The 25,077-nt window shown below is 53.8% G+C and overlaps 9 protein-coding genes across 9 annotated transcripts; 2 read left to right on the plus strand and 7 right to left on the minus strand.

Annotated features, from left to right (window-relative positions):
- Window positions 1–17: 17 nt before the first annotated feature.
- NEUTE1DRAFT_94302 (uncharacterized protein) lies at window positions 18–794 on the minus strand (the record flags this gene model as incomplete). Its single annotated transcript, XM_009851103.1, has 2 exons — window positions 18–504; window positions 658–794. 2 exons carry the CDS (start codon window positions 744–746, stop codon window positions 345–347), a joined length of 249 nt encoding a protein of 82 aa, XP_009849405.1.
- Window positions 795–2,664: 1,870 nt separating this feature from the next.
- NEUTE1DRAFT_128594 (uncharacterized protein) lies at window positions 2,665–5,619 on the plus strand (the record flags this gene model as incomplete). Its single annotated transcript, XM_009851104.1, has 3 exons — window positions 2,665–3,247; window positions 3,309–3,559; window positions 3,632–5,619. The coding sequence occupies 3 exons, from the start codon at window positions 2,665–2,667 to the stop codon at window positions 5,411–5,413; spliced, it is 2,616 nt and encodes an 871-aa protein (XP_009849406.1).
- Window positions 5,620–5,804: 185 nt separating this feature from the next.
- On the minus strand, window positions 5,805–7,935 carry NEUTE1DRAFT_116406 (uncharacterized protein; the record flags this gene model as incomplete). The annotated part of the gene is made up of 1 exon (XM_009851105.1): window positions 5,805–7,935. The coding sequence occupies one exon, from the start codon at window positions 7,710–7,712 to the stop codon at window positions 6,126–6,128; it is 1,587 nt and encodes a 528-aa protein (XP_009849407.1).
- Window positions 7,936–8,699: 764 nt separating this feature from the next.
- Window positions 8,700–11,967, minus strand: NEUTE1DRAFT_60244 (uncharacterized protein; the record flags this gene model as incomplete). The annotated part of the gene is made up of 1 exon (XM_009851106.1): window positions 8,700–11,967. The coding sequence occupies one exon, from the start codon at window positions 11,965–11,967 to the stop codon at window positions 8,836–8,838; it is 3,132 nt and encodes a 1,043-aa protein (XP_009849408.1).
- An 820-nt stretch (window positions 11,968–12,787) lies between these two features.
- NEUTE1DRAFT_136203 (uncharacterized protein) lies at window positions 12,788–14,230 on the minus strand (the record flags this gene model as incomplete). The annotated part of the gene is made up of 3 exons (XM_009851107.1): window positions 12,788–13,551; window positions 13,614–13,911; window positions 13,997–14,230. The coding sequence occupies 3 exons, from the start codon at window positions 14,228–14,230 to the stop codon at window positions 12,788–12,790; spliced, it is 1,296 nt and encodes a 431-aa protein (XP_009849409.1).
- Window positions 14,231–14,809: 579 nt separating this feature from the next.
- Window positions 14,810–15,448, minus strand: NEUTE1DRAFT_40829 (uncharacterized protein; the record flags this gene model as incomplete). Its single annotated transcript, XM_009850566.1, has 2 exons — window positions 14,810–15,107; window positions 15,303–15,448. 2 exons carry the CDS (start codon window positions 15,446–15,448, stop codon window positions 14,810–14,812), a joined length of 444 nt encoding a protein of 147 aa, XP_009848868.1.
- A 176-nt stretch (window positions 15,449–15,624) lies between these two features.
- NEUTE1DRAFT_116408 (eukaryotic translation initiation factor 2 alpha subunit) lies at window positions 15,625–17,437 on the minus strand (the record flags this gene model as incomplete). The annotated part of the gene is made up of 4 exons (XM_009851108.1): window positions 15,625–16,241; window positions 16,308–16,544; window positions 16,624–16,994; window positions 17,063–17,437. 4 exons carry the CDS (start codon window positions 17,138–17,140, stop codon window positions 15,995–15,997), a joined length of 933 nt encoding a protein of 310 aa, XP_009849410.1.
- Window positions 17,438–18,331: 894 nt separating this feature from the next.
- NEUTE1DRAFT_60254 (uncharacterized protein) lies at window positions 18,332–23,208 on the plus strand (the record flags this gene model as incomplete). Its single annotated transcript, XM_009851109.1, has 3 exons — window positions 18,332–18,651; window positions 18,903–21,580; window positions 21,646–23,208. The coding sequence occupies 3 exons, from the start codon at window positions 18,332–18,334 to the stop codon at window positions 23,007–23,009; spliced, it is 4,362 nt and encodes a 1,453-aa protein (XP_009849411.1).
- Window positions 23,209–23,221: 13 nt separating this feature from the next.
- Window positions 23,222–25,031, minus strand: NEUTE1DRAFT_128600 (uncharacterized protein; the record flags this gene model as incomplete). The annotated part of the gene is made up of 3 exons (XM_009851110.1): window positions 23,222–24,615; window positions 24,698–24,860; window positions 24,933–25,031. The coding sequence occupies 3 exons, from the start codon at window positions 24,979–24,981 to the stop codon at window positions 23,301–23,303; spliced, it is 1,527 nt and encodes a 508-aa protein (XP_009849412.1).
- Window positions 25,032–25,077: the final 46 nt, after the last annotated feature.

A 25,077-nucleotide genomic window follows, 5' to 3' on the forward strand; every position in this document is an offset into this window, starting at 1 on the left:
GTTGCCGTTTTTTTAACAAAGTAAAATTGACGCGATTCGCGTTTGACTATCTTCATGCTTTGCTGTTGCCATTCTGGTTATTCTGACAAAGTTGATCAACGCTAATCCAGGACCGCATCAACTTATGCATCCGCTCGCACGAACGCATCTTCCAAATTCAAATCCCAAACTTCCTGCTGTTGTCATTATCGTCCACGCAGAAATTCTACACCTCCCGCATCATCCAACTCATGTCGCTTCATTATTCATCACTCATCAACACATTTGTGCACGAACATCCCACATCCATCACCCTATATCACCCACCCCTTTCGCCTTTCCATTCTTCCCCCCGGATAGAAAAATCAGATTCCCCCACCACTCCTGTCCACGCTGACAAAGAACCGCGAACCAGGCGAGCTCTTCTGAGCCAGCTCGTTGTTGCGGATCGTCGTCGACACGTGTCTGAAGACGGCGCCGACGCCGACGAGGGCGAGGGTGAAGATGGCTAGGCGGGGGTGGCGGCTTTCGGGTTTGGAGAGAGTGTGAGTGAGCTGGGTTGGGGAGATATAGAAGTCGGTGTAGATCCGATGGAAAAGAAAGTTGGGAGGCGGAAAGGGGAGGAGTAGGTAGGTGGAAGGTGGAAAGCGGAAGGGGAAAGGGGGGAGGTGAACTTACACGAATAGTCGCGGGGAGGAGGAAGAGGAGGACCCGGGAGAGACGCCGCCGCTGCTGAGGGCGACGTAGGAAGCGGGAGAGGGAAACATGTTTGTTTGGAACTTGGGGGGGTTTGTATTTATTTGGTTTGTTTTGTTTGACTCAAGGGTGGACAAAGATGGAATATAGGAATGCGGAGCAGAGGAAGGGGATCAAGGCTTGCTTTTATAGTTTGGATGAGGGTCCGAGGTAGAGCAGGTAGGAAGCAATCAAGGAAGGAAGCAAGAAGAAACAAGTAGATAGCTAGAGGTACCTAGGCCAGCTAGACAGGCGGTGAGATACCCAATAGTTTGAAAGTATAAACAAGTGGTTATCTAAACCAGACCAGGTAAGGGTAGTTTGGTATGCTTGAATGAGCAAGTATAAACTGTAGGTGATATGGTTTGGCTACCCTGTCTAAATCCAAAGTTCAGATAATCCTTCAAATTAATTTGGAGCTTGCGTTTTCGGATCTCTGGTGTAGCACAGTATTTACAAACGAACGATCAATGTAGCCTCCCTTTAAGGCCAGCGTCTTGAACGACTCTCAGAGATATGCAATCTCATACGATGAAACGAAAATGGACTGACGTCGCGGGCCATATGTGTGCTTTGACTGGGTCGTCTAATGGACCGTCCGCGCGAGGAGCGGGGATATTGGAGACAATGGGCACGCGACACACGCGGCACACCCATCATGCACCTGGACACAGACACTTGGGCCATGGTCGAGCATCATCATCAAACTTTCGGGTAGCTCTCGTCGTAGTGGTTGGCGACGGATGGAAGCGGTTGACGCTGTGACGCCTCAACGCTGGGATCAATTCCAGCCCATGGAAGAAAACGTTGCTGCGGGAAGAGTTGAGGCCATCTCTGCAAGGGGATCGGCTGATCACACCGAGGCCCTGGTCGTCCGGTTCAAAGGGTCTGAAACGCCTGGAACGTTGGGGGAGATTTGGAGCAAGAGAGGGCTCGAGCCACACGCAAAGTGCGGGGTGTTTCTCCAGGATCTGGCTGGCTCATTCCAGTCGGAGGTTCGTCCTGACGCTGTAAGGCGGGCAAATGGCATTCAATGATGGGCCGAAGTGACGGAGAGATAATAGTGTGGAGTCATGCAACGTCCAGAATGGACTTGATCGATATCGATGTGGCTTCGTTGTGGATTCCTTCTTAAGTCCACACCATGGGGTATGTCTAGACTTAGTAGTGATTAATAGGAAGCGCCAAGCTATACTCTATATCGACAGATGCCTAGAGGTAGGCCTCTGACGTGGATATGTAATGGCCCTGAGTTTTCTTCAAACTGCAATTACAGACGGAACCCAGCAGCGGTCTCGTCTTTTGGTTGATATCCCATTCGCGGGCCGGGGATTCCCTTTGGCTTGCCGGTTCCGACAATCAATAGGTCCCTCTGGCTTCATGGCTGCCTACCCCTCCACACCAACAATGAGGCAACACCAGGCAACCAGTGAGGTTGTCCCATTGCTTGAATGAAGCTGACATGATCTATTCAAGCAGCAGGCAACGCGGCCTCTTACGAACAGCCCAAAAGAGTCATTGATGCCAGCTAGGTAGCTACCCAGTTCACTGGTTTGAGCTGTCATTCGCTGCTGAGCCAGACAACCCCACCGCAGGCAGCTGTTGCCCTACCTCCGTCTCTACCATTGTCGTCCATCCATGTCAACTCTTCTTTGTTTTCATACGATTGAAGCCCGGAGGTTTGGCTCATCTACTCTTGAATCGATCTGAAAGCATTCGTACTCCTCATCTTGATCACCGTCACTCTTCCATGAGTAACTTCATCTAGCCACAAGCTCCGTCTTATCGACCTCGCCCATACGTCAACTTGACTTCTCTCTCGTTCTCTTCCGGTTGCGGCCTGTTCCAACAAACCACTCTCCATCCCGCCGTCCTTTGATCATTACCAGCTTAGCATCTTTTACTAAATCATCCAACCTATTGATTTCTGTCCCCCGTCAGTTCGCCATCATGCAGTGGTCTTCTCTGCCTCCTGATCTTGACCCGCCTGCATCACCCTCTCCCCTTGACTTGTCCGTCGAGAATGCTATCAAGCATCACTTTGACGAGTTGAACCTTCTTATGAGCACAACGGCAGAGGAAGGAGAGGGCAATGTTCTTGCGGCTGTTACCTTTCCCAAGAACTCAGACGCCATTGCTTGCAATGGGAATGCATGGCGGACATTGTGGCTCAGAATGAGCTTCCCAACACTTGCCGGTCTCAACTCAAGCAAGATAAACGCCATGTTCAAGCCTAAACGACAGGAACGCATGCGTCGCCATCTAGGAATGGAGACATTGCCTCCTGGGATCGACTACGTGCTCGACTTTACACCCCCAACTGAGGGCTCAGAGCTAGCCGACCTCACTGCTGCCCTTTGGCTCCCAAAGATGGTTAAGCTATGGTTTTTGGCCGGACATTACTGCCCAGAGGAAATTCTGGAGAGCGGACACCTGGCGAGCATTTGGGACAAGAGACCCCTAGCTAGCAGGTCGGTAAGTGCCATGCTTGTCCTCGGCCATGATGATGCGTGCAGGGGTCTTCTGCAGTTCTGTGAGTCCAGGCCCCCCTTACACATGATATCTAGATCAACTTCTCACAAGCTACTTTGCAGGCTCCATGGATAGATCCGAGTGGAAACCAAAGGTTGTCCCGGGTATCGTTGACGTGGACCCGGAGGACGAAGAACATTCCTCTTATTTTCCTACGTTCCGCAGGATCCCAGACTACTGCGGAATACGGCACCGAGTGGCCATTATGAGGGTACTTCATGCTATCAACGGGAACGGTCTGCTTCTCAACTCTGCTGCACGCATGTGGACAGTCGCCCAAGTGGCAATACACCTGGAGGTACCCCAGGTAGTTGTAAGTAACTCCTACATTCACAATGTCTCACTTTCGATGATTTGGAAGCCATACTGACACATCGCCATCTAGGTTGATCCAGTGACACAGTGGCTGATCGCCCCGCCTAACACGAAATTTGTTGAAATCTGCCCCGAGAGATCCTTTCAGCTCGCGCTTGCTCTTAAAATCCCCAGTGTTCTCGTCGCCGCCTTCAGAATCCTCGTGAGCGAACTCGCCGTCGACTATGCGGCGCCGGACCCCTCCCCGAAACGTTCGGCCCTTACTTGGGCCCAGCGAAGAAGAGACGATTACGGCGACTTACCATCGGACCCTGTCGAATATGCCAGTCGCACCTTTTCTGAACGGATCATCGGCCTGCTCGAGATGCTTCGCTCCAACACCGTCTTCGACCGTATTGGGACCGGTCTCGAGGAATGGGATCTCTTGAAACAGCAAGGCATGATCATTCACGAACAGGGAAGCAACGAGCTCAAGACTGCTCACGAAAACCTCATCCAGGCCCTTGTCGGCATCTTCCACAATGATATTCAAAGATGTCTCCGGGAACACGCCCCATCTGGCCGTCTTGCCACCCTCATCGCAGCCCAGCGCAGCCATTATATACCCCTGCACGAACGCTACTCCCTTAGGGACTTGTACGAAAACCTTAGCCACACCCAGCGCGCCCTCACTCCTTTCTTCTGGGAGAGCCTTTACCACCAGAGCTTACCAAAACTGTCCGGCAACGGCCCCTTCAGCCTCTCTACCTACAACGGCTGTACAATACGAACTTACGTCGATAAGTACACCTCCCTCTGGGAAGCCGCCAACCTTCCCCACCCCGATTTCCAACCAAATCCTGAAAAGGGGGAATATCATTCACACCACATCTCGAAGCGTCTGAACGAGTTCAACATCCACCAATTCGAGAGCGAAGTCTATGCGGCCCTCAGCTCTCTTTGCGACCGCGTCTTGGGGAAGGGATACAACGAAGAACCCTTCCAATTCTTTTTATCGGATCACTTACTCTTACCCAGCCTGACCTCCCCTGAAATGGATTTCCTGCCTATCTGGGCCGGCGGTCTCGACGATGGGTCGGGCGGCGTGTTTCAAAATGCCATTCCCCCTGCGGAAATGGGACCGAGTGAGCCGGGACCGGCGTATCATACAGGGTATACGATTCCGACTACGGGTACGAGGACTGCCGGGACAGGCACCCGCGATGGTGATGGTGATGACACGACCATGATGGACGACGATGACAGAATTGGTGGTTCGATTTACGGTGTGTCCGAGCTGGGCGATAATCTTGACAGGTTCGAAATCATCAGTGCCCGTACTGCGCAAACTGCGACGGAAACGGCCACAGTGCCTAGCATGGATGTCGAACAAAGCGTGGTAACGACGACGACAACAACGAGTAGTACGGGACTGGGAAGTGGACTTGGACGACTTAACCTAGACCCCGGGGGGCCGAATCGCCATCGGGTCGTTGCGGTACCTTCGGAGACATCATCGGGGGATTTCCACCTTAATTCGAGGGAAGATGGCGAGTATGCGGACGCCATGTATACGCAGCCGGCGGAGCATCAGGCGGTGGGAAGGGCGTTGGCTAGGTATGTGGACGGTAATGATGGCACTACTACCGGAAGGAGTGAGAGTGGCCATGCGTCTTCTTCGTCGAAGCAAGGCGGTATGATAGCAGCAGGAGGAAGAGGCGCGGGAGGTAGTAATAATAATAATGGAGGTGGGTATTCGGATACCGATAACTTCATGTTGGAAGATGATGAAGATGGTGGGCTGAAAGATCTGGATGGTTCGGATGATGGGAGCTTGACGGTGGGGGCAGATTCGGATTATGATATGGTGTAGGACAGCGTATCAGATACAGAGGAGGCCATCGTACTTTCTCTGGAGCGTCTCTGGAGGAGTTGAATACATCTGTTGTTAGGTGTTTGTTTGTGAGATGAGTGGGACTTTGCATGGATGGGGGCAACAAATATTTTGTGGATGGATAGGAAATGGATCTTGACAGTCCACAGTAAGGGTATGAAAGATACTTGCCTTATTTTGTCCTGACCTTGTCCTTACCTACGGAATTTCGGACAGTTATTTTGGTTCTCTACTGGCCCAGGTATTTGTTGGCAACGAAATTTGCAGTCACTTCGGTGACGATAGTTTACACAAACCGAGACCTACACATTATCCCTTCGAGACGCTCATGAGCGTCATTGTTCCCTGTCTGAAGAGCCTTTGACTTCGGCCATCGCCTACGCTTCCCGAGTTGTCACTGACAAAACCCGAGACCGTTGTTTTTCTTCTTCCAGCCATTAGCATTATTGTACCTAGTAATTCCTACTATATCTTGGCAAAGGTAACTATACACTGCAACAGGACCCTGTGCCCCATAAAAGGGGGTTTGGTCTGTCCAAACACCTGCAGGTCATCCTTCTTTTTCAAAGTCTCATCACTTTCCGTTTCTTCATAGAGCCCTTTAATAAGCGCTTCGTTTCTTCTTCCACATCTGTCGTCCATCATCAGCCATTAAACCCCCCCTCCCCTCTGAGCATTTCCTTCCCCATCCTCAAACAGCCTCCTTCCAAATCGTCGGCAAAAACACCACACACGCCTTCCAAAGAATCAAGACCGCTTCAACCAACACCAACGGCGCCCTCCATAATCCCCACACACTACCCACCCGCTCACACATATGCAACCAGATGGCCACAAACGCCACCGTAAAGAAATGTCTCGCCAGCACCACGGGCTGTTGCAAAAGTCCGCCCATCAGCGCCACGGGTTCATCTGTCTTTGCGCCTCCCATCTGGAAATACCGGAAGCAGCCCTTCCTCAAGGCATCAAGCTGCCAATCGTTCGCCGCAAAAAGCGAATACAGCGCCTGGGCCAGGGTGTTGATGATACTCGTCCACGCCTTGCGGCGCCAGTGGAATTCCTTCATGGCGGTTTCGATGGCGGTCGAGTCAGCGAGGTTGGGTACCCGATCGGGATGCAAAAGGGACGCCAAAAGGACCACATCGGAAAAGGCGACGGTCATGCCGCCCCCCGTCAACGGGTGGCGCATGTTGTACGCGTCTCCTAGCAGCAGAACGCCGGGGGTGCGGGCCGTGTTGGCTTTCCCCGAGGCGGGGAGGTAAGAGTTGGGCATGGAGCGGGGGATTTTGCCATCTTTTAGGGCGGCGAGGACCGAAGGGCGGACGGAGGAAGGGAGAGTAGGCACGACGGTGTTTTCAATGTATCCCCTTACGCCGCCGTTGGCTGCCGAAGCGGCGGGGAGGTCGAGCGGGACGTCGATGAGGGCACGGGTTTCGTGCGTGCCGATTTGATACAGCAAAATGGGCGAGGTTTTGCCAATGACGACGTGCCCGTAGCCGGAAGGGGGGAACGGGCAGTCGATAAGTTCGAGGGCGTAGAACTTGGAGCGCACGACAGGGGTGGTGTCGGGGCCGGAAGGCAAGAGCTGTTTGCGGAACTTGGAGTCGTAGCCGTCGGCAATGAGGGTTAGTTGGCCAAAGAAGAAGTCGGGCTGTTTTTCGCCGGTGTTGCGGTCGATGGTGGTGAGAGTTTCGACGCCGAGGACTTGGTTAGAGTGCGAGCCTCGGATGACCGAGGTCACGGTTGTTTCGAAGATGGTGATGTTGGGGTGGCCGGCGCAGGCCTTGCGGAGTTGGCTGATGAAGCGACCGTGGTGGAAGGATCGGCCTTCGGGTCGTCGTAGCTTGGGCCCGTTATTTGCCTTGCCTGCTGTCCCGTTGCTTGTCGTTGTCGTCGTCGTCGACTCTACTCGTGCGGCCACTTCGCCAGAGTACACCTTTCCTTGGTCGTCCACCACCGGGTAAGGAATGGCCACCTCCTCCCCGTGGAAGACGACGTGGTATCCGTAGCAGGTGATGGCATCGATCCCTTCAACGCAGTGGCCCAGCCCGAGCTTCTGCAGCGCTTGTAAACCTCCGGGCTGTAGCAACTCGCCCACTATCCGGTCGGGCTCGTGCATCCATCTCTCGAGTAGGATCACACTACGGCCCTGGTTGGCGAGCGCGTACGCGGCCGCGCAACCAAAGACGCCGGCGCCTACAACTACCACATCGGCCTCGTGGAACTTTTCTCGCCGCTGCGCATTGCGGACCTCGGCGGAGTCAGTTTCGATCGTCATCGGGAAAATGGGGGGTTCGTGGTGTATTCGTTTGTGTGGTTGTCAAGTGCTTGACGTATCGGTTTAGATCGGGTCGTTAAGGTTCCCGAACTGTTTGTAGACGATCCTCGCTCCGTGTGGGGTCCAGAAAGTGGAAGTAGCACGTAGCTTGCGATAAGCACAGCGGGCAGCAACCAGGAAGCAGACACGTCGAGGACGGCTTTAGAAATAAGTGGTTTTCTCGCGGTAAAGATTCCGACAGGCCTTCGCTGAAAGGGGAAAGCTTCTATGGGTGGCAGTTCGGCGAAATAGGCAAGTGTTTTGTGTAGCTTCGTAAATATTCGAGTAGCGAATGGGTCGAGGCCGATGATCGAACGATCGCGTGGGCAGATATGGCGTTGTCGGGATCGATAAAAAAGAACCCCTATTCTATTTTTTAGCTAGCCCAGTGTAGGTCTTCTTGTTGCTACGGGCACCTCGCTGGCTTCCCTGGCCCTACTAGTATCTAGGTAGTATCTGCGAACTTTTGAACCCGGCGAGTCGCGAAACACACACACACACACACAACACCCAACGCGTAAGAGGGGGATCTACGAACAAAAACGCGCGGGGCAACAATAGTCCAGAGAAGCTAAAAAGAAAAGGGGGGGATTTCGGTGGTACATGGCACAGAATGATAAAAAAAAAGTGCCCGTCAACTTTTTGGAGAGCAACAAATCGTCCCATGGCGGGAAACACCGTAAACGTCCAACCAATCATGCTCAGCCAATGGCTTAGCGCACGAACCACATGGCGTGGGTACCCCTTTCTGCCCCTGACCGCCAGCTTGACATGTGAGTCGATTCATGGTTGAACGCGGCGTGATGATGACAACCTCTATGTCCAGCCCAATTGTCCAACCGGACGACGTTTTGCGCGTTATGTAAGTGTTCGAGAAAAAAAAAAAAAAACCATGCGTTGCCAAATTACTTGTCCGCAGTCTAAGAAACACATGTCATGAGCAGTATGCCAAGGGAAATTGAGACGTCCATTTGTAAACCATCAAAAAGGACTGTTGTGCTGTCCAACTAACCCATATGCAATATGTACGTAGGTATGCTAGGTATGCTATGTATGTGCCTCTCCATGTCTTCCCATGATCCCTTCACGCCGCCGGCACAGGTCGTGCCAGTCCAGCCCCAGTCCCAGCCATTTTCCCACCCGTAGTAGAAAACGCACTATCCAAAACCAAAAACTCGTCGAAGACAGTCCTACCCTCTTTTTCCTCCGGCCTCTCCTCCTGCTGCTGCCTCCGGAACTCCTCCTCAAGGTCTAGCTCCGCATCATCGTCTTGCCTGATCTGGGGTTTGCTGCTGTTCAACCACGGGATCTCGGCAAAGTCAACCGGGGCACCGCCAGCATCCAGCGCCGCCTGTCGCATGATCCGGACCGACTCCGTCCCCAGCCTGACGCGCTGCGACTGCAACCGCTGGCGCGATTCGATGATCGTGTCGATACCCTCGCTCAAGATATCATAGGCATCGTGTCGTTGCTGCGGCTTGGCGTCGTTGAGGCGCGCTTCCATCACCATCTCTCGTGCCCGCTTGAGCGCCTTGAGGCAGCCCGTGTGCTCCTTGTAGTTGCTCGACATGGCCTTGGCCAGCACGTGGCGGATGCCGTCGATGTTGAGCAGGCCGGATAAGGAGTAAAGCATGATGCGGAAGTTGTCCAAGTTGTAGCATGGCTCTGCGTGGTTGTTGGACTCGGCGGCCATGAGAGCGTAGTGATGCGCGCCTTCAAAGTGACCGGAACTTAGGCAGATCAACGCAGCCCGATGGAGGAAAGTGTCGGCTATCTTGAGGCCGACTTCTTTGATTCGGTCGATGGCTGTTTGGACGATGCTCCTGATTTCGCCGCCTTTTGCAGCAAGGTCGGCGAGTTGAAGTCCGAGGAGATAATTGAGAATGGCATCGACGTTGTTGCCTTGATCCTGGGCTTTCAGGACAAGATCGTACGTCTTTTTGTAGGGCCTGTTCTCTAGCTTTAGCTGTGCGTTGACTGCCAGCTTTAGAGCGCACTCGGAGAAGGGCATCCCGAGATGGAGGGCTCGCTTGTAGATGCTGAGTGCTTTGGCTGGGTGCCTGTAGCTCAGCGCCTCCTTCATCGCCAGAGTGACCTCATGTTCCGTGTCACTTTTGCCCCTGATAGGACCCAAGTTGGGATTTATGCGTAACGAGAGGACGCGCCCGCGAGCAAATCCTCCCTCAAGCTTATTGTCCGATGAGAGTGCTGCATCCATCATGACGCGTTCCGTGTGCCTATCGACAAAGTTGGGGTTCAATTCCCTAAGCTTGCGGAAAAGCGTCCGAAGGTCTCGAAATGGGACGTTCCAGTTTCTTCGGCAGCTAACAAGCACGGCGTTTGTGAATGCGGCGTCAACCTGGAACCCTGCCGTGCTACAGTATTCAAGCCACTCGACGAAGGATTCAAGATCCCGAATGGAGGCGTACTGCTTCGCCATCAGAGTAACCAGGTACCGGCTAAGTGGTACCTTGAGCTCGGTGATATACGATCTCATGAAGGCATCAGTCTCCTGGACCGTGTGATTTGCCGCATAGGTTTTGACCACCGGGACGAATGCGGTACCGCACGCATCAAGTGCCGGCTTGGAGTCCAGCTTCATGGCCACAAATGATTCCCTGACTCCCTCCCAATCTTGCTGCTTGGCCTTGAAACGTGCAAATATACCAAGCAACCGTACGTCGTGAGCCAGCTGTGGTAACTCTGTCGAAGCTTGAGCAAAGATTGACTCGGCCTTCAGATCTTCCCCAGCTTCTAATGCCAACTCGGTCATGACACGATAAACGCCGTCCAGATGGTAAACCACATCCTTCAAGCCTGACTCTAGGAGTTGCTGGAAGAATGTTTCCAATTCGTCGAAATTGCCATGTCGTCTCCAGTGAGCAGTCAGGAGTCTCATGACCCATTCCGTCTTGAGCTGACACCTCCCGGAGGCGATGTTCAACAAAGTCTTGAGGACCTGAGCCGGTTTGTAATTGTGGGCCTTCTCAACGCATTGCACTACCGGTCCTGCAATGCGAATGATGGATGGCGCACTCGGGCTCATCTTGCAGTAGTTGGCGAGGAACAGTCGAATGGCTGCTTTGTAATCGCCAGAGTCATGAAGCTTGGTGATAACCCACGAGGTAAAGTCATACCGGCTCTCCGAGACCGAGATACACCTCCAATATACGTCAATGGCCCTGGTTGATTTTCCCACAGCAAAGGCATGGTCGAGCAAGGCTCTCCCAACCGCAAGCAATTCGGCACTCTGGACCACCGGCTTTTCGGTGAACCTTGGCAAGAACAAACCTATGGCCGTCTCGAGTTTGGCCGGACATATGTTCTCCCCGGTCTTTGCCTGTGTCGCTTTGGCGAGAAGTGAGTCTATAAGTCGTACAGGTTGGAAGTCGAAGTACCGCGCCTCTGTAAGTGGTGCACGGGCTAACACGGTAGATAAAATCTTTGCGGCGTCCTCAGCTCGTTCCATGTCCAAGTAGGTCCGGCAGAGTACAGCAGATGCCTCCATCCAAGTCTCATTCAGGTTGTCCGGTGCTTGATTCTGATTGGTCGCTTCAAAGATTAATGATGCGGCCTTTTCCATTTGTCCCAATTCTCTGGTTCTGCAAGCTTCCTGAACCATGGCGACAATCTGATCATTGCTGGGGAATGCGAGCGAGCTTCGTCCTCCGCCTTCGTTGTCTGCTTTCCTCGAAAACCTGTGATGAATATGTCGAGTTTGCGTGATCGGCGTTCCTTCTACCGGTGGAATAAAGTGGTGCTGCCCTGTGAGGGTCCGCTTCTTGGGTGTGAACGACCTTGGTGTTTCTCTTCGGCTATGTCCGCAAGGATGTGACCCCGAATCATGTTCTCCCTGTGTTGTGTTTGACTCACTGGCATCCTCGCCCCTTTGCAATCGTTCCAATTCCGCGGTCCTAGCACTATCGTATTGTCGGATGATCTCTGTGGGTAGCGCAGCGTATGGCCCAGGAGCTAAGGGCGAGACGCCCGCATCCAGCAATGACTCTTCTTCCAGGGCCACAGCCAGAGCAGCGCCGCCCGTGTTGTAGTTCTTGGCTTGTCTGATGCGCTCTCCATTTTCAATTGCGGTCAAGGCGTTTCTGATTCGTCGTCGGCGATCTTCGGCAACGAGCGCGAGGGTGCAAGAGGTTCCCACGACAAGTCCTCGGAGGGCTGTCAAGGCAGCTTTGGAGGGGACAGGAAGTGGTGATGACATGGCCGCGGGTTTCCGTGTTCCATCTCGCTCATCAAATCATGGTCGAAAACGCCCTGTTCGAGTCGCGTGGGCGGTGGGCGTCGGGGAAGGCCCTGGTGATGAGGTAGAGAGATAAGGTGGTCGGAGGCCGAAGCTTGTCGTGAGCTCCGAACTCGAGCTTGTGCGGGATGAGCTCAAAAATGTTTCACTTCCAAAAATCGATCCGCGCCGCGCCGCGGGAAACAAGCACTGAAAGGATCAAGTGGAAGCACGACCCGAACGCCTGAGCCCGCTAGCTACTGAAGGAGTGGGCACTGTTGCACTGCAGCACCCCGCTAGCCGGGTGGGTCCAGCATCTTGGTACGCCCCGAGCGTCCCTCAATGCCCTGTTCTGTTGGACTTTGTTTCCTTGGCGAAGGCATCGCATCTTAATTTCAACGATGCCCGCAGAGCCTCCATCCGAGTCCCGGGGGCCAAAAGGATGGGCGTCTGAAGGCGCAACCTCCTGCCCGCCGTCCAGTTTGGGCATTCCGTTGGTATTTTGACATGATCTATCTCTCACATGTACAGCGTAACTGGACCCCAGGGCAAACACCCCCAACGACCTGAGCAGAGTATTCCAATGTTCCGTCCCAACGTGAAAAAAAGGCTCGGGTCTATGTCTATATCGCTTATACTCATACAAATGCTCTGTGCTTCTCTATCCATCAATCCGACCAGTCCATAAACGCCTCTTTGATATGTTCCCTTGCCGCCGTCTCCATCGCAGATACAATACAACCAACACGTCTAGAAAGTGGTATACAATAACGCTCATCTTGCGCTAAACAGAGATGCAGCATTAGGCCACCTCTGTACGTTCCTGTTCCCCGGGCATACGAGTCTCTAACTGACGCAGAATCGCCTGGTACAGGAACAGCATGCAGCCGCTTTGGATGCTGGTCCAGACTGCACGGGGCCCGACGCCTCTAAACCATCCGGCAATGCCCTCTGTCTGGTAAATTATCCTCAACCCCGTGAATACCGAAGACGTGTCCAGGGTAACGGCTCCCGGTCGTGGCGTGTGAGTTGACGGTGACGATGTCGATATTAGTCTTTTCTGAAGCTTTTGTGTTGAGCTTTCCGTGGTGCCGGTCGGCTTGATGGTTCCGTCCTTCGTGGACGCTTGCGTTGTCGCTGAGCTGGTACCGATCGCCGATGCTGTGGGGTCCGGAACGACCTGGGTCTGAAGTCTGGTCTTGACAACATCGAGTGGGCAAGTAATAGAACCAGCAAGACCTCCCGCCGCAGCACCCGTCAACAGTTCCAGCTGCCATCCAATGTCGCGGCTTCCCACCCACTTGTGCGCCCAGCTTTGAGCCTGCTCGTAGAACATGAACTGCAGGGCAGAAAAGGGCATGTCCCGATAAAGAGTCGCTTTGTATCCGTGGAAGAGGGCCGAAAATCCCTCTCTGCGAACAATGGTCCTGGCGGCATCGGTCATGCCCTTGTAGTTGTATCCAGATGCGAAGTAAGGATTGTTGTAGCGGCCTTGAAGTTGAAGCCGGGTCTTGAGAACTTCCGAGGGCACGTAGACAACAGACGCGGCAAAGTCACCGAGGAAACCTAACCGTAGCTCATGTCAGTAGGCGTAGCCTCTGTTTGTCAGATTTCCCCCTTCGACTTACCGCTGAGCAGGTAGGCGACATGGGGCTGAACACCATAGTCCAGCATGTGCCGCTTGCTATATTCGTAGGTGCCGAAGAACAAGACAGTTCCAGGAAATGACCCCAAGAGGGCGGGGAGCCAGCCGCCGTAGAGGCCCCGTCGAATGCCTTCTTGTCGGAAGATTGTGTAGTATGATGAGCCCAGCGAGGTGTATCTCGGCGGAATGTGCGGGTCGCCTTGTTGTCGAGTTTTTACCGTGTCGAGCGAGTGCATGAGCATGTCGCCACTTGTCCCTCCTAAGCCGCCTGCAAGCATGCACTACCGTATGGTGGTCAGCGACAATTTAAGGTTTGGCGATAGTTGGCGCGCAGAGTTTCACCACCCAGGACAAGACATGACATACTTGCAGCAAAGGCGGGCGCCTTTCGAAATCCCCATCGTCAGGAGTCATATTACGCGGCGAGTCCTTTTCGGTGATAGTCCCAAAGCCCTGTTGATGTGTAAGTCCATGGTCGGCGACGGCCGTGGGCGACAGCGAAGACGGTGACGACGACGGCGCAATAGTGGAAGTGGAAGTGGAAGTGGAAGCGGTAGGATGCAGAGGGTGCGTACTGGCTGCCTCGAAGCCAAGCACCATCGCCCTTTTGGGAGGAGAAGGGAGGGCGAGGGAGTTCCGCCGCCTTAGGTGCGGGCAGCGATGTTCAATGGCGAACCCCCAAGTCTATTGTAGAACCGCGGCGGGCAAGGGCGCGCAAGCTTCATGGGCTAAAGTGAGATATGGATGCGAGAAGATCCAAGTTTTGATAAATTTCGCGGCCGCCTTTGCGCCCTTGGGAATGCCAAGACTGGCTTATCCGGCCAAAGCACCGCACCTTTTTTTCGGGCGCACCGTCGGGTTGCAGGGTTCATGCAGCAATCGATGTGGCTCGTGCGTGTTGTTAACCCGCACGTAACCATCGGGCCCCTCGAATATTCTGTACATCAGTCGACACCCCCTGAGACAATAGTAAACAAACAGAGGCCTGTGGTAAGTGCTGCTGTTTCCTCCTTTTTGTTTGACTGCCACCCTTGTCGTTTCCCACCCGGGCCGTGTTTGTTGACGATGAGCATCCTATCTCGTCTACAAATCCACAAGGACTGTATGTGCACCCAAGAAAGCAGCATGTGTGGATATGAACCATTCACGCAAACAAGGTGTGCATCGATTCGCAATGGCTCACTCCAGCAGATGGCGTGCCTTCTTGATCCCCGGTCGCAAGTTATGCTCCCACCACTTTACCCGCCCAAATCGATCCCACGGCGACAGAATATGCGTGACACGGCCGGTGACCAAGCACGCTGATATCGGGCCGTAGTAGTTACTGTCCTTGGTCTTGTCGCCGTCTCCCTCTACCCAGATGTGCCCTTCTGGTACCTGGACGTATTCATGCGGGTAAGGCGCCTTGGTACGGATCACGTCGCCTGCTATTCCGACCACTCTTTTTACGACCTTTCCCTTTGGGTTCAGTGGGTTTCTGGGTTACAGTTAGTCGTCAGGTTCCCAACTAATGCCCCGAATGCGGCACGCCAGATGCTGTAGGATGAGACTTGGATCTCACCTAAAGGTCACAATCATGCCGCGCTTGAGGTTCCGGTCCGGGTACCACTTAGAGACCAGTACGATGTCCCGACGTGTTGACTCATTGTAGTGCGGGTTGAAGAAAGGATACATGGACGGCCCCTTGATTTGTGTGATCTCGGCAACCCAGCCGTTGAAGACCACCAATGGAGGGATCCATGTTGCGTAGCGAATGAGGTAGTGTGAGAACTGACCGAGGAATCCGTTCCGCATTCCTGCTCCCCATCGCGCCGCCATCGCTATCCGACCAGACGAGTTATCGAGCTACCGAAAAGGTCAATGCGATGCAACTCTTTGCTGTGAATCGCAATGCTGCTTGTGAAATAGAGGGAGTATGTTCGCCTCAACGTGCTCAGTGAGCAGGGCAGTAAGCAGTACAGAGCCTGTGCGTTAACATGGAGAAGACAATAATTGCAGCCACATGCCCGGGCAGGCGGCGATAAGAAAACGATGAGATCGCTTATCAGCCCCGGTAGCTGCATATCCTCGAACGCCTAGATCTACCTAGTACACCAAGTGCATCCATAAAATGACTATCCATATCAAGTCTTGAGTTCATTAATCCTCGTCCCTCGCTCACGTTCATTAGGCATACGCTTGATGCAATCTTTTGGTTGATTCATCTACCGCCTGAAGGACTTTTGTATCCCCTAGACGCCAGCCCTGTGTCGCAAAAACTGTGTACATGCATCCCTAAACCTTTCCTCATAATAGTGTCGAGTATTCCCAATGAGCTTGCAAAGATAGCTCCGTTCAAGAATGGTTGCAAAATAAAGAGGCGCTTTAGACGGTCTCGGGGATATTATCGTCGGACTCGCTGACACTCTCGTCGCCGCTGACCTCAGCGTTCTCACGCTCACGCTTCTCCATGAGAGCTTGGAGCTCAGCATCATCGGACTCGGTGACAGCCTTGGGCTCCATCTTCACCACAAGGTGGCCACCGGCAGCCTCGATGCTGGTCCGCATGTCTTGAATGGCCTCCTGAAGGCGGGCAATACCGGCATTCTTGTCCAAGCAGGTGTTGGTAAGGCTGTGTAGAGTTGTTAGCTGCCATTCTCCCTTCAACAATGCGAGACGCTTTCTTGCAAAGACTTACACATAAAGGGGAGGGGACACCAGTCTGCACTTGACCTGGGTTTCCTCAGTGTTGCGAGCTTCCGCAGTGCGGAGAGCGGTCTTGATAGCATCAATACCCTCGTAGCCGAAGCAAGTGACCTCAACATCGGCACGGACCTTGGTAGGCTGGGGAGTCAAACGCTTGCTGATGTAGGTCTTGAGCTCTTCGGCAACCGCCTCGGTGGGGAACTGGATGTCATTCCAGACGTCGGGGTTACTTCGTATCCATGTCAGCATCCTGTCCAATACCGCCATTTTATCCCACAGCTGTACGCCTATTTCCCGGGATGACGTACGTGATCGAAAGCTTGAAGGCATCAAGCGAGTGGCCGTATTTCTTGTTGAGGGGCCATCCTATTGTCTCGTAAAGCTGCTCGATGGGAACGAGAGTCTTCTCGGCAACGTGGCGCATAATCGAGTGGACGATCTTGCTCTTGTTGTAACGCTCCTCGCAACGAACGATATCCTCGGGGGACACACGACGCTTGGACAAATCGATATAACCCTTCTCCTTGTCGACACGGAGAACGACGACGACCTCGTTGCGACCGACACGGATCAACTTCTGGATGGAACGAATACGTCTTCTGGAAAGCTCAGAGAGCAGGATCATGCCGTCGATGTTGTCGTACTCGAGAAGCTTGACGTAGGCGCCCATATCGGCGATCTAATCTGGGGGTCAGCTCTGACGCATCACATGCGCATGCGCACCACCGGGACCCCAGTGTATCGTACTTGCTTAACGTTGACCATGACGAAGGAGTCGATTTCAGGATACTTCTCCTCGTAGAAACGGCAGTTTGAGAGCGACATGTTGGCGACTGGTGCCTTTTCCCGGGCGGGGCAAACGGTGAAATAAGTGGTGGTGTTGGTGGTGTTGAAAGGGGGAGGGTGATGTCGGCGACGAGCTTCGCGACAATGGGCGAGATGGAATTCGAGTGGATGGTCTGGAGGGGTTGATGGCCGAGAAAGAAAATTGACCGAGTTTCGCTGCAAGTGGCCACAGCTGGGAAAGGTCCTCTGGAAGTTCAAGTCCTGGTTGCGGCAGCGGGTTCTCGGAGGGTCCAGCGAGGCTCAAAGGACTCACTCAAACTTAGCCAGATGCGTCGCAGTATTTTTCGGGTACCAACCAAAAATTACGTGCAGACAGGCTGCAAAAGTGGCGGGGCACTTGGGGGGGGAACGAAGTGGGCTGTGGCTGGTGCGCCGGATTGAGGGGTGAATTTCACGTTCTGACCGTGACGGCAAGACGCGGCTCCATCTTTTTTTTGAGGTGGGGTAAGTAAGGAAGCGCACAGCAGCCCAGGTGGGAACAATGGTACACAGAGGCAGGTACCTCTCGGTTACTTACTCCACCTGCCCCGAACCCCACTGTGCCGAGCGCCAGCTCAGTGGGCAGGAACAACGACGTCAATCGTCAACCGACGGTGGGGTCAGTCACTGACAAGCCTGGAATCTTCCTTGGACATCGTCGAGCTAGGGAGCTTCAATCACTGAACCTTGCTTGTCAACCAACGGCGACTTGGAGATTCGACTTTTGCACACCCAAGGAACGAATCCCGAGGGCCGACCAACACCCGACGGACGACACTCATCTAAACCCTCCGCACATGTCTTTACTCTTGGAGGAGCTCACCTGTTTCACTTTTCTCGACGGTCTCCGTCTTGGGTGACAACACTTGGACCGATATGAAAAAGAACAGAGCGACGACACCGCAGACCAGGTAGTAAGAGTTGGGTTTCAACCACAGGCATCGGGGAGGGGACAGCTCATAGGTCTTGATCAGGTTGCGACGGTACCTTTGGGGGTTCAGATACGCTGATCGAACACCAACTATTCTTCACGACCATCCCCACGACGACGGCGCGACACTACCGCGATACCTACGACCCTACAAAAAAAAGAAAAAAAGAAAAAAACATACATACACACTTTCTCCTTTCCGTCAGAACCGACACGACGGGCTCGTTGGCTTGCTTGCTTGATGCTTCAGGCTTCTGAAAATGGAGTCTCTTAGCAACCTCGGCAACGCCATGAGCTCGGTGCTTTCCGAGACAACGTCCACGACTGCGACCGCAATCCTCGCCGATCCTACAGAAGCCCTCTCGTCTGTCGTCGCTCTTGCCAGCGATGCGGTCTCGAAAGCTAGCGATGTGGTTCCCGAACACACCCCGACTTCATGGTTCACCATCATCCTCTGGCTGTTGCACCGCATCTCGAGTGTGCTATACTTTGTCATCAAGCTGACCACCATCACTACACCCACCTTTCTGTTCAACATCTTTTCGACTAGTCTGACGGTGACCATGAACGCTACTACGCTGTAAGTCATCCGCCAGCCGCATATTGTATACATGGACTCGAGGCTGGTGGATCTAACCGTATGCTTAGTGTGCTTATAATGTTGTTCATGATGGCAGGAGTGACCTGGGTAGTCAGATATCGCTACTTAAACATGTACTCACGGCTTCCTCCTGAGCCCCAGCGCAAAGAGCCAGCTGTTGATCTGTTCCCCGAAACACAGGAGGAAGGAGTAAAGTCTGGGCTAGCTAGCTACTTCGACGAGTTTCTGAGCGCCATCAAAATCTTTGGTTATCTGGAAAGGCCGGTTTTCCATGAACTGACCCGCAGCATGCAGACGAGGAAGCTGATCGCTGGCGAAACCCTCAACCTCGAAGAAGAACAAGGATTCTGTCTTGTGGTCGACGGTATGGTGGAGATCTTTGTTAAATCCGCCAGAGATGGTCGACGCTCAAGCAGTGGCCCTTCGTTCGAGAGCGACGATGAGGAAGGCTTTGCTCCGGGTCGCCAGCGCTACCAGCTTCTGACCGAAGTGCGGAACGGTGCCCCCATGTCATCACTGTTCTCTATCATGTCACTCTTCACTGAAGATATCCAGATGCATGACACCGACGACGACGACAGCCCCGACCCAACGCCTTCCGCTCCTGGCACCGCTATGCCTGGTTATCCTATGAACGCCAACTTCCAACAGTCGAACGATACCCTCCCGTCCATCCCAGGTACCCCATTGTCCGACAACCACATCATGCAACGTGGTATGGCTTCGGCTGAGTCTCTAACAATGTCTCCCTTAGCTCATGATTCTTCGAGGATACCAACACTTTCTCTCGTGAACACTCGTCCTGCTGTACCCCGCCGGCCGGTACCGAAGAGGCTCAATACCACTTCAGCCCATCCAGATATTATTGCGAGAGCGACAGTGGACACTACCATAGCCATTATCCCCGCCAGCGCCTTCAGGCGTCTGATCAAGATATATCCCAAGGCAACTGCGCACATCGTTCATGTCATCCTTTCGAGGTTTCAAAGAGTGACACTTGCCACTGCTTACAACTACCTTGGCTTGAGCGGCGAAGTATTGCAGATGGAGCGCAACATGTTGAAGTATACAGTTCGGCAACTCCCTAATCATCTCAGAGGAGACGCTTTGGACAGACTCAAGGAAAAGTTCAAGCGGGAACGGGAAAGAATTGGAGAGAAGGAGGTCGAAAAGGGCATTGCTCTTCACAATGCGCATGCCGCCCGCCGACGTCGTTCGGCTGCCTCCCTTCGAAAAGAAGTGGCATTGCAGGCATATTCGAAAAGGCGGCAGAGCATCGTCACGGCGACCCCTGCATTCGGAACACGTCGAGAACGCCCATCGCCCGACATGCCTAGCCCTGGCGATTTGCTCACGAATACGCAACAGTTGAAGTCTGGGCCGGCATCGCAGCTTGATCTAGCGCGAGACGCTACATCTCCTCGACCACAGCGAAATCTCAGTCCCTTCTCTACTCCCCGAAACGCACATGTCTCTCTTGACACGAGAGAAGCCCTCGATGAAGACGACATGTTCCGAGAGTCGGTACTCGAATGCATGTTCAGGGCCATTGGCCTGACCGGTAACGGAAGTGTCAATCCGGATTCGACGCAAGCTTCCCCAAGATTTGTTCCTACGGACCAGCGACGTTCGCGAGGTGGTCCAGGCCACACTGCTTTTGGCTTCATGGATGCCTTCGACCCGTTCGACAACGACACGGAGTCAGTTACCTCTTGTGGATTTAGCTCATCGTCACCAGTTCCTAATCCTCAACTACTCGCACACGATATGAAGGACGAGGTTGAGATCGTCTTCTTTCCTAAGGGCTCTGTCTTGGTGGAGCAAGGTGAGAGGAATCCTGGTCTCTATTATGTTATTGATGGTTTCCTCGACATTTGCGTTCCGGGCGACGATTCATCACATGACCTCCTCCAGTCCTCAGCCAAGGTAGACCATGGCCATGACTCAGCAACTGGTGCCGACGCCTTTGGAGCCAATTCGTCACGCTTTCCTGAACCGAACATGAACAACAACTTTGGTGCTGAGCAGAAGAAAGGCAAGCAAGGTCGGAGGAGCGTGGCTCTGATCAAACCGGGTGGGCTTGCTGGTTATGTCGGTACAATTTCCTCCTACAGATCGTTTATCGATGTTGTTGCGAGAACGGATGTCTGTGTCGGCTTTCTTCCACTTGCCTCCATTGAGAGGATCGTTGACCGTTATCCCATCGTTATGCTTACTATGGCCAAGCGGCTTACGGAGTTACTGCCGCGTCTGCTTCTGCACATCGACTTTGCCCTCGAGTGGGTGCAGGTCAACTCTGGCCAGGTTTTGTTCCGCGAAGGCGATGAGAGCGAAGCTATTTACCTTGTCCTCAATGGCCGGTTAAGACTGGTTGAAGATCAAAAAGAGGGGGGGATGAACGTCAAAGCTGAATTCGGCCAGGGAGAGAGTATCGGAGAGCTGGAAGTGCTGACCGAATCCGCACGTACCGGAACTCTACATGCAATTCGCGAAACTGAACTGGTGAAATTTCCTCGCACGCTTTTCAACAGCTTAGCCCAGGAGCATCCCAACATCACTATCAAAATTTCCAAAATCATCGCAGCTCGAATGAGGGCCTTTATCGACGATCCTTCACGCATGGGACTCAAAGATAACGTGGTTCGGAGCTACAAGAGCTCTTCGACTCTAAACCTGAGAACCGTGGCAATCTTACCTGTCACCGCGGGCGTTCCTGTTGTCGAGTTTGGCAATAGATTAATGAACGCCTTGTCACAGGTTGGGCCTCCTAACGGCGCAACTTGTCTAAATCAAGCAGCGATTCTGAATCACCTCGGGAAACTCGCATTCAACAGGATGGGAAAGCTCAAACTGTCGCAGTACCTCGCGGATCTAGAAGAGAAATACGGACTCGTTGTCTACGTAGCTGGTAAGCTCAAGCCCGTCGTGTTCTTCTTGTTTCACCATTTGTAATCGGAAATTAACTCTTGATAGACACGAACGTCAACACGCCATGGACCCAGACGTGCATTACGCAAGCTGATTGTTTACTGTTTGTCGGCCTTGCGGACAGCTCCCCTGAAATCGGAGAGTATGAGCGGTTCATGCTTGGAATGAAGTCAACGGCCCGAAAAATCCTCGTCCTCGTTCACCAAGAGCGCTACTCCAACCCTGGTCTGACGAGGCAGTGGCTGAAGAACCGAATGTGGATCAACGGAGGCCACTTCCATGTGCAAATGGCATATACCTCCAACACTGTGCCTATCCATCCGCCCACGAAACGGTTCGGGCCAAGCCTCAAGCAGCGGGTTCAGATCTTGCAGGCAGAAATTCAAAAGTACACCTCCAGGAAAGTTCGCCATGTTCCCTTCTACTCTCCCGATGCTCCGTTCAAGGGAGACTTTCATCGGTTGGCGAGGCGGCTGTGCGGCAAGTCCGTGGGTCTGGTCCTAGGTGGTGGTGGCGCCAGAGGCATTGCGCATGTTGGCATCATCAGAGCGATGGAAGAGGCCGGAATCCCCATTGACATGGTCGGAGGAACGTCAATTGGAGCCTTCATCGGCGGGTTGTACGCCAGGCATGCAGATGTCGTTCCCATCTTCGGTCTAGCCAAGAAGTTCGCTGGACGTATGGCCAGCATGTGGAGGTTCGCTTTTGACCTGACATATCCGTCCGCCTCCTACACAACCGGCCACGAGTTTAACCGCGGCATCTTCAAGACCTTTGGAAAAACGCAGATTGAAGATTTCTGGCTGGAATACTACTGCAATACCACCAACATCAGCAAGAGCCGAGTCGAGTTCCACACCAGTGGTTACGCATGGCGCTACATCCGAGCGTCCATGTCCCTGGCGGGTTTACTTCCACCTCTGTGTGACGAAGGCAGCATGCTTTTGGACGGCGGCTACATCGACAATTTGACTGTATCCCGTATGAAATCTCTCGGTTCGGATGTCATTTTTGCTGTTGACGTCGGCTCGCTTGATGATAATACGCCGCAGGCCTTTGGCGACTCTCTGTCTGGTGTATGGGCATTCTTCAACCGCTGGAACCCATTCTCATCGGTACCCAACCCGCCCACGCTGGCAGAGATCCAGGCCCGCCTTGCGTATGTTTCGAGTGTCGGTGAGCTAGAGAGGGCAAAGACGATGCCCGGATGCATATACATGCGGCCCCCGATTGATGACTACGGAACGCTGGATTTTGGCAAATTTGACGAGATCTATGGGGTCGGGTACAAGTATGGCCAGGAGTTCCTCCAGAAGTTGAGGGAGCAGGGTGTATTGCCTCTGGTTGAGGAGACAGAGGCGAAGAAAGCGTTACGGAGAACGATGGCGCCGAGGCGCGCGAGTATATAGTTCCCATCTCTGGTCGAGTTGCGATGGCCGGTTGGGAAGAGTCAAAGAGGGGTAGAGGATGGGCATTGCAGTGGGTTCATCACTTACACCATGTACTGACTCGAATGTTTATTTACATTCTGGTATGCTTCGGTCAGTAGTAGAGGGGTTTAGATAGGTTTCGGTGGCGTGATCAGAAGGAAGTGTCATGTTGATGCCTTGCATCGCTCAAGTGGTTCTCTACGATCTCATTTGCCCTTGTCTACCCGACGCCATGCACACCCACCATGTCTATTGACCCACGCTCTGGTTCTAAGCCTTGACAACCTCCTCCGCCGCCTCAACCAGAATCTTCCACGCCCGGTCAACATGCTCCTTCTCAGTCGTACTCACGCTAGTCACCATGCGAATGGCGAACCTGCCATCCAGCACCGTGCTAGTCACCCACATTCTGCCGGAAGCGTTGATCTTTTCGCACACAGCCTTGGTAAGCGCATTCAGCTCCTCATCGCTCTTACCCTGCTCCTTGCCGGCGACCCTGAACACAGTCAGCGCAAAGTTAGGGCCGGTCAAAATCTCAAATAGATCCGGCCTAGACTTGAGCGAGTCGGCAAACTCCTCGCCCAGCTTGAGGGTGCGTGAGATATAACTCTGCAGGCCCTTGACGCCGTAGTTCCGCAGCACGAACCAGATCTTGAGGGACCGGAACCGTCGGCCCAGCGGGATCTGCCACTCGCGGTAGTCCGTCACCAGCCCGCCCTCGGACGCCTTGTTGCCGTACACGGCCTGGTTGATGGTGAGGGCTTGGATGAACCAGTTGCGGTCACGCACGAAGAGGCACGAGGCGTCGAAATTTGTGAGGAGCCATTTGTGCATGTTCATGTCGAACGAGTGGAAGTTCTCGATCAGCGAAATGGAGACTTGCTCCCGCACAGAGGGGAGAACGAGCGCCGAGCCGGCGTAGGCTGCGTCAATGTGCACCCACAGCTCGCCAGGGGTACCGGCTGGGTGCACGGGGTCCGACTTGAGTGTCGACACGATACCTGCGAAGTCGTCGACCGCGCACGTGTCGGTCGTTCCCATGGTGGCGGTCATGAAGAAGGGCTCGAGACCACGGGCGCGCAGTTCGGCGAGCGTCTTGGCCAGCACTGGCCCGGTGAGCGAGTAGCCCGTGTCGGCGTGGACGGCGATGGTGTGAAACCGCACGCCGAGGATGATGGAGGCCTTCTTGGTGGACGAGTGGGTGGCTGTCGTGGCGAGCGCCACCATCTTGCTACGCTTGTGGGCGATGGCGTCCTCGCGCGCCTCGGAGCCCTCGGGGAACTGCTCGAGAGGGACGGTCTCGCGTAGGTACTTGTCACGGGCGGCGACCATGGCGGTCAGAACGGCCTCGGAGGCGGACCCCTGGATGACGCCGCCGCCGCGGGTGGGACCGGTGGACAGGTAGCATTCGGGAAGGCCGAGGATCTTGGCCAGCCAGTCGAGCACAATCGTTTCGAGCTCGGTCACGGCCGGGCTGCAGATCCAGTTGAAGCAGGCGCCGGAGAGGGCGGCGCTGTAGAGCTCGCCAAGGATGGAGGGGAAGCTGGTGGCGCAGGGGAAGAAGGCATGAAAGCCGGGGTGTTGCCTGGTTGCATAGTCAGTCTTTAGTTCTCGGTGAGAAAAAAGAGAAAAGAAAAATAAATATAAACATGGTGAGGTCGCCGTACCAGTGAGTGATACCGGGGAGGATCTTGCCCTCAATATCTTTGTGAATATCGGTCCATGCCTCGCCTTCGACCGGGGCCTCGGATGGCAGAAGCTTCCGAAGGTAGCCAGGTTCTACGGTAGACACGACATTCCGGTCGTCAAGGTTGTCATAATAGCTGGCAACTGTATTGGTGTTAGTGAAATGTCCGCTGGGTGGTGATAACGAGAGAGATTTGAGGGAGTAACGAAACTCACTATCATCAATGGCCGTAGCAGCGGCCTCACGGAACCCCTGGGAATCCATCCTTGAAATATGTTATATTTACGCAAAAGCCTAGTCAAACTGACGTCGTGACAAGAAGAGAATGTAGAAGTTATTGAATCTGGCCCGGCGGCTCCC

Source organism: Neurospora tetrasperma (genome assembly GCF_000213175.1).
Source record: "Neurospora tetrasperma FGSC 2508 unplaced genomic scaffold NEUTE1scaffold_2, whole genome shotgun sequence".
NCBI lineage: Eukaryota > Fungi > Ascomycota > Sordariomycetes > Sordariales > Sordariaceae > Neurospora > Neurospora tetrasperma.